Below are 7,594 nucleotides of genomic sequence, written 5' to 3'. Positions count from 1 at the left end.
CTTACACAGCCACAGCGATCCCCTGGAGGTGCTGGGAGGGATGGAATACATGGTTCGCAAAATTCACTAACTTTTAACGTGACGAAGTCTGAAACAGAAACAAATTATGCTAAGAGGGACGGGCTTTGGTTAATAGGTGGTGTGGTGTGGGAGAGGCCTCGTGTTGGAGGTGTTGCCTCATGTCCACACGCTGACAGAGGCAAGGCCGATGAGCATGCCAGGTAAGGATCTGTGTCCGGTAAGTGACTGACAATACTTCTTTCGCACAGGAATTAAGAGTGGCATTCCTGTTTCCATCAGGACACGGAGGCATCAGGCGTGGTGGCCTTGGCTGCCTCACACCACCACCACCACAAAACTGCCGCCACTCAATCCTCTTGAGTTTGTGCGGCGACGCCGTCAACGCCTCAAGCTGAGCAACTCAGTCTCCAACAAACACAGGAGAATGGATTCCAAGAAATCCAAAGTGTAAGTCAAGTTTTAGTTGGTCAGTCATGTAAGATGCCACTCGTCCTTTCCTGACATGAACAATTACCACTCTCATAAGCATTTCTTGCAGGACACAAAGGGTGACCTTCCTGCTGACTGAGGAGAACCCCGAGGACCGCTGCCCGGCGAAGGAGAACATCAAAGTTTTTACGCTCCTTAACTTCCTCCTCGCGTCTTCCAACATGGCCATCAACATAGTCAACAATATCAACAACAACAATAATAATAACAATAATAACAATAATAATAATAACAATAATATCGATAACATCAACGTCAACACCAACAATAACAACGCAAATAACGTCAACAACATCGACCTTAATCAGATGGGACGACGACGGAGAAGAGTAACTATACAAAGACCCTCTTTCACAGAATCATTCTCCTCCTATTCCGCCTTCCATAACAACAACATCCTTCTCTCTGCCCACCGCTGCATCGGTGTCATTCCTAAAAGCCAAGCCCAGGTGGCGCTGGTGCTGGCAGTTGACCTCGTCTTGGCGGTACAGGAAGTACTTGCTGTCCAACCTATTCTACTACATTCTCACTCCTTCGGTAGCCGGGAAAGCCCTGCGGGGTTCTTGGAAGATAAACGGGTAGAGAAGATCCCCATGACATCTACTAGTACTCAGGCCATTCAAGAGCTGGTGTGCGGCGCCTCACAAGTGGCTTCTCTTAGTGGCTCTCTCGCCGCCGCGGTGTTCCAGGAGTTAAGGTGATTACAACTTTATCTCATAAATGACTTTTTTTCATTCACTGATACATTGGGGTCATTGCATTGATGTCATTCACTTAATAGGGTAACATTTTACTTTCACTAATGTTCCACCAGTAAAGACCATCAATCTGGCGTCCCGTGCGGTTAAGTCAAGAAATTAATATGCGAACGAAATGTAATCATCCAGTTACAAAAGCACGTTCTCCACCTAAGTACGGATTTTACTCGAGCAGCTAAAATTTGTCTCATTGTTCACCACCGGGAAGACGAAATAGAAATATAAGACAATAATTTCGGGGTGTTTTGTAATCAACCTTTAGTGATTTCAAAGATGGCAAAATCAAAGCTAGACAAATTCCCGCTGTAATAATAATCATTTATTAATCACAGAAGCTATATAATTCACGTTTATCACTACGTTAACAAATAATAAAACATACCAAACGTTCATTATGTAATTGTATCCTCGTCTCGCATTGTTACATCATAATGGATGTTTTTTTTTTTTTTTACCAGTGGAATGGTGCTAAAGTACCTACTGCCAGACGCCTCACCTGCCCTGCTGCACTATATGACCACCTGCACCACCACCACCACCACCATATGACTAGCTACGAACCTGCCATGACTGCCTCAGATATGTCCATCACCACCATCTCTTTATTTCCTCTTCAAACAATAAAATATATAACTTGAATTATTCTGTTGCCGCTTTAACGTTAACATAATCACTAGCTGCAAGTTAAAACCATCCACAGTATTTTTGCTACGGAAGAATCGGAAGGCAATCGTAATACCCCCCAAAATAAACAACCTAGAAGAGACGACTGAGTGTTAAGAGTAAATTTGAGAAGGATATGTGAATAATGATTGTATCGCTGACATCAGAGAGAGAGAGAGAGAGAGAGAGAGAGAGAGAGAGAGAGAGAGAGAGAGAGAGAGAGAGAGAGAGAGAGAGAGAGAGAGAGAGAGAGAGAGAGAGATATCCAGACCGTAACGGAAAGCCTGTGAACAAATATACTCATCTACACAGCATGAAGGGAGAGGTTGACAGGAAGGCTGAGCAGCCTCAGTTGGAGAAACTCGAGGGAGGGAAGAAGCCGCAGTGACACGAGGAACAAAACACCTAACCAATATATAGAGAAATTGATAACTCTTACCATTGAAAATCTACATCCCATAATTATAAGTTTATCACAGGAGCACAAAAATACATGATGGAATGGTGATGAAAGACTGCCGAGTGAGTGAAGCATTGAAGCGGTAGTTGGTGCGATGCAGTGAGACGAGAGCATTGCTGTTCACTGTTAATGACACTAAATACTTTCTATACCTCACTACAGTAACTCTATAAAATTTTTACAGAAAAAGAAAATGAACTACAGTAACTAAAGACTTAATTATTCGGTAATCTATTGATTTTGCCGGTCAAGGTGTCTTTCAAAATATCATAAAAAGCGTATACACCACGATCTTACTCAGACCAAAACAGTCAAAGAATTAACTTCAGGGTTTCCGAGGGACAAAACAGCAACGTGCGACATAGGAATTCGTATTAAAGATGTTTATTTACAGCAACATCCTCATTCTTGGGTACCTGTCAGGTCTCGTCGCGTCTACTGTGCTCGGCAACCTCTCTAACGTGTTTTCGTCTCCACGTGCTAACAGTGCACACCTTAATCTAACAGCTTTCCCTTCTCTCGCAACTCGTGTCAAAAGAAAGGCCATGATAAGACAGCAAGTCAGCGTTCTGCCACACAATCTTCCCTTAAGCCCTCAGGAATTCGTGAAGCAAAATAAGTATTCCGCCACACGACACAGAGAAAGCAACATGCAGTACAAGACGTAAGTACTGTCGAGACTACCACTAACAGGCAAGTCATACTCTGGTACCCTTTCGTAACTCATGTGTGTGTGTGTGTGTGTGTGTGTATATATATATATATATATATATATATATATATATATATATATATATATATTATATAATTTTTTTCCCCCATTTTACAGCATAATAACCAGGCTCAGTGTAAACACAAAATTATTTATATAAACAATGTACTTTTTCTGAACAAACAGTGGATGTGAATATCATAATGTAATCAACAATATTCCACATCCATCCCTACAGCCACGTGCACTACTGCCACACCAGTAACCACCAACTAACCTCAAAACACTGGCAGAGTCCGATCGCCGGTAGTAACACTGTCTTAAACCCCGCCCAGGCCCAGCCAAGTGACCTTCCTGGTGCCCCAAGACACTCCAAATCCTTGTCCCACGAAGCAGGGAGTCGGCGCCCTCACCCTTATCAACTTCCTTGTTGCTGCCGTGGCCGCTACAACCAACATCCTCAACAACAATAATAATAATAATAATAATAATAATAATAATAATAACAACAACAATATTGTGAACCTCAACGCAGATAGCAATAACAACAATGCTAATAACATCAACAACATTGACTTCGGTGGTCGTCGCCGCCGCCGGTCAGCAGTGGTAAGGAAGTGAAGAGAAGCTACCTAGTTGTTTTATATATGATTACGCATTTTTTTTTTTTTCAGTCACTCCAATCATCACCTTTCAAGTCAACCTTCCTTCTTTCATGCATAAAAAAAAAAAAAATTAAAAAGAAATAACTGTATATATGTATCAAAACTAAGACGCCGAATTTTAAAAGTAAAAAAAAAATAAATAATAAATAAATAAATTAATTAAATAAATAAATATGGCCTAATACCCAAGACAGGGTGATGCCCCACCCCCAAAAAAAAAAAAAAAAATCCTTCTTTCAGCACAACCCATGGAGGACGTCGCTAGAGGCTGACTTGTCGCTGGCGGCCCTCCTCGCGCTGGACGCCGCCTTGGGCACCCATATACTCGGTATGGAGGTCGCACCAGACACAGTGATGGTGCAAGTAGCAAAAGAATTGCTACTCCCCCTACAGCTTCTGCTCAGTTTCACCAGAACAAGGAATACACCACCGACTGTCTCTCCCGTTTCATAATACTAGCAAATACGTGTATAACGCGTAAGGTTCTCCCTACCAACCACTGGCAGTCCCTAGTGTCGCTCCAAACAGGTGCCATTTAAATTTTAACTTGTTTTGCATTTCCTCATACCTTAACTTCAATCCTGGCTAAGATGAAAACACACTCAGCAGTCATGTATGGCATCACTGTATAAAGCTTGCTTTCCGTTCAGAATGGAATTTCATGGATAGCACCAACTGGCAACGCAATGGCGATACATTTCTCAGGTCACCTCGACTCAATCCGCTAGGTGCAGGATGACTTATTATTCAAATCCTCTCTCATAATGCTAGAGTTCATGACCCTAATGCTTCTCTGCACAAGTTGCAGGATAAAACAGAACCACCAGACACCTCAAACACATAAAAACTAGAGAAAAGTTTGTATAATCTTTGAATGTTCTTACCTGCATCCTGCTTGTGTAAACGGCTCTTCCTCCATGTTGTGACGTCTAGGCGCATTGAACCAGAAAACTTACATTGCGCAGGATCAAAGCCTCGAATTGTTTCGAAACTAGTTTCCTCCACACACACACACACACACACACTATATATATATATATATATATATATATATATATATATATATATATATATATATATATATATATAGAGAGAGAGAGAGAGAGAGAGAGAGAGAGAGAGAGAGAGAGAGAGAGAGAGAGAGACTGCATAATTGTTCATGCAACATTCACAGCAAGTAGACGTAGTCAAGGCTTACATAATAAAGGCAAGGGATGTTTGGTTTCCACAAATCAATCAAACCAATCTAGTGTTTCATGTTCCTTACTCGCAGACCTTATGCGCCAAGATTGTTAGCTCATCTCGTCTACTTAATAATACATAATCGCTAACTGTCCATTTCTTTGGTTCTTACACCTATGAACTACAATACTGAATATAACCCTTTTTCTGATTTACATGGAAAAAAAATGTCAAGTCCACTTCTTTTGTATGTTTTGTCATTTTGCTAAAAATTATGTTTCATGTTCACACCACCACCTCCACCTTAATTATGTCTAGCTTTAATTGTGCCAACAACCTAAGATTTGTTATCAATTAATTAAATTGCAGCTTTGTATTAAGTTGTACTTCATATAGGTATAATGGCCAACATAGTTGCATACTCAAGTCTTGTCTTACTGCACCATCATCAATCCTCTCAGTCTTTTCTTGTCTGGATATGTGAGTACATATATTCACTTTCTGTGATAACAAAGAAACATTAGCACATAGATTTTTATTTTTCACACCAGTATTATTTACACTGATAGCCTATGTTGGAACGAGACAACAGCTTGTGCCGGAGGATCATGAAACAGGTACCAAACAGTGTACATAATTTATAAAATTTACACTATATACATTTACAGAAGGTCTTCTGTGACTTGAATACTAAAATGAAATAAATACACTCAAATAGAGTACATTCACCATATACACTAATAAAAGCCAATAATTATTCTGGAATGGGCTAACACATTTTCATGGGAGCCAGTGTTGGCAAGACAGCCACACACTGCTCACACTGATGAAAAGGCCTGCCATTCAGACTTTATATTATGTACTTTTAGCATTTGTATATGTTTAAAGCCCTCAGTGTGACATACTTGAACTGCAATCAATATAAATTATATATCTATATATCCAAGTATATAAATGTGAATCTTTGGTTAGAAATACCTCCGAGAACAGAGGCGACAACGGCAACATCAAGGTACAGACGTAACAGATGCAGAAGGCATGAAGTGCTCAATTCAGTGTATCAGCCAGGAGCATCAGCCTCACTTAGTGTTTTGTGCAGTAGGTCCCAAAGCCGTGGGGACACTAACTTATTCTTGGTGAATTAAAAAAATAATAAATAAATAATAATAAAAAGAGCACAAGAAGCCAAGATCATTTGCATAACCTTAAAAGGTCTTATCTAATTATCTTTTTAGTTCCCTTTTGTAAGAGTTGAATATTCTTTGTATCTTCAACCTTATGAGGCTCTTAAATCAATTTCTGAGACATACACCAAGTTATAATACTAGCAATAAGGCAGCATTGGCTACAGGACTTGGCCATGGATACCCATCATAAAAAATTACGATGGTGTGCCTGGACTGAGTTGCTCTTAGTTTAGCTCAGTACCAGACCAAGTCCTTCCAGGTTAGCCAGAATTTGCTTAGTTTAGACTGACAGAAAAATATATTTATGTCAAAAATATTTCAGTAGAAGGCCAGGGAAAGCTGAAGCTAGCTAGCTGTTCAGCCCTGCAAGACTACTGATATTGCCTAATTTACACTGTATTTAACACTTTCACAATTTGTCCATTAGTAATAGCTTAATACTGCAAACCTGATTATAACACTTGTTGGCATGGAGTACACTTATAAGGTTTTCATTACAATGAAAATATGGTAATTTAAGAAATTAAGTGATGAAGAATACATTGCAATTAAAAGGTTACTTTGAGATACTTAACATTTGATCAGCTTACCTATCCAGAATCTCCTATGAGAGCTAAGAAACTAGATAATCCACGGGGTTGATTATTAAACAAACTGGAAACGTCCACACAACATATGCGCTGGGGCAGCATTTGCAGTGAGGGAAATACAGGGAACATTCACTATTAGGAAGTGTGTGCTAACAGTTTCCACCAATAATGAATATCAGAAGTAGACTAATATAAAAAATTATCTCTGTGTATACCAATATTAAGGACTATGACTCCAAACATTACCTTGGCCAGTGCCGGTAGGTATATATACCTTTACAATAGCCTTTGATATGAAAATTGAGTGTATATGCTTATAATATTACAGGGTTCATTCTCCTGACCATTAAGCGTTCAGCAGGAACTGCTCTTGTAGTCACTGGTGTCGGACAACTGACTGACTTCCTGAGCCGCAGCGGGTGACTCGACTGACTCTCTCAGCTTTCTGAAACAGGAACACATTCAGGGCTTAGGTGAAAATCTTCTCATGACAAATTTAATGAAAAAAAAAAAAAAAAAAAAAAAAAAAAAAAAAAAAAGTTCATAAAGTTGCAGGTAGCTGGATGACTGGATAGGATGAATGGATGGTTGGATACATGGATAAATGTATGGAAGGATATATTGAAAAAATATAGACAGAAAACACAAAACAGTTATAGTTGAGTTAAGCAAAAAGTACTTGCACCAACTACAGAGTTTTGAGCATTCTAACTAACATTAATAAACTGTCCTTGGTGTATGTTCTACAAAGAAGCCAAGTGAAAGTAATGCTCAAAACTATCTGAGTTGTCATCAAGTCAGGATTTGAAGCATTACTTAGCAGCAGAAGACCTTGAGCAAAATGCCCAAGCAGTTACTTGGGTCCAT

General features: G+C 39.7%; 3 protein-coding genes across 5 annotated transcripts in view; 2 read left to right on the top strand and 1 right to left on the bottom strand.

Moving 5' to 3' along the window:
* Positions 1-1,863, top strand: part of LOC123505385 — a 4,877-nt gene extending 3,014 nt beyond the window's left edge. The window contains exons 6-9 of the mRNA XM_045256604.1: positions 1-221; positions 301-468; positions 560-1,207; positions 1,727-1,863. The exon at positions 1-221 is cut by the window's left edge and continues 121 nt beyond it. Coding sequence (XP_045112539.1) covers positions 1-221; positions 301-468; positions 560-1,207; positions 1,727-1,817 — 1,128 coding nt within the window. The 3' untranslated portion in view covers positions 1,818-1,863. The remainder of the gene's footprint in view (positions 222-300; positions 469-559; positions 1,208-1,726) is intronic.
* Positions 1,864-2,213: 350 nt separating this feature from the next.
* On the top strand, positions 2,214-4,872 carry LOC123505587 (M-phase inducer phosphatase-like). Its single transcript, XM_045257079.1, has 3 exons — positions 2,214-3,055; positions 3,439-3,712; positions 4,009-4,872. The coding sequence occupies exons 1-3, from the start codon at positions 2,772-2,774 to the stop codon at positions 4,219-4,221; spliced, it is 771 nt and encodes a 256-aa protein (XP_045113014.1). The 5' UTR covers positions 2,214-2,771; the 3' UTR covers positions 4,222-4,872.
* Positions 4,873-5,470: 598 nt separating this feature from the next.
* Positions 5,471-7,594, bottom strand: part of LOC123505583 (ras GTPase-activating protein raskol-like) — a 286,512-nt gene continuing 284,388 nt past the window's right edge. For all 3 annotated transcript variants that reach the window (XM_045257072.1, XM_045257069.1, XM_045257070.1), the window contains one exon: positions 5,471-7,172. Coding sequence is in view for 2 of the 3 variants with exons in the window: in XM_045257069.1 (XP_045113004.1) it covers positions 7,082-7,172 (91 nt within the window). In the remaining variant the exon portion in view is untranslated. The remainder of the gene's footprint in view (positions 7,173-7,594) is intronic.

This window comes from Portunus trituberculatus, chromosome 18, assembly GCF_017591435.1.
Source record: "Portunus trituberculatus isolate SZX2019 chromosome 18, ASM1759143v1, whole genome shotgun sequence".
NCBI classification, from domain to species: Eukaryota; Metazoa; Arthropoda; class Malacostraca; order Decapoda; family Portunidae; genus Portunus; species Portunus trituberculatus.
Note: the sequence above shows the minus strand (reverse complement) of the source record. Positions and strands in the feature narration are given on the sequence as shown.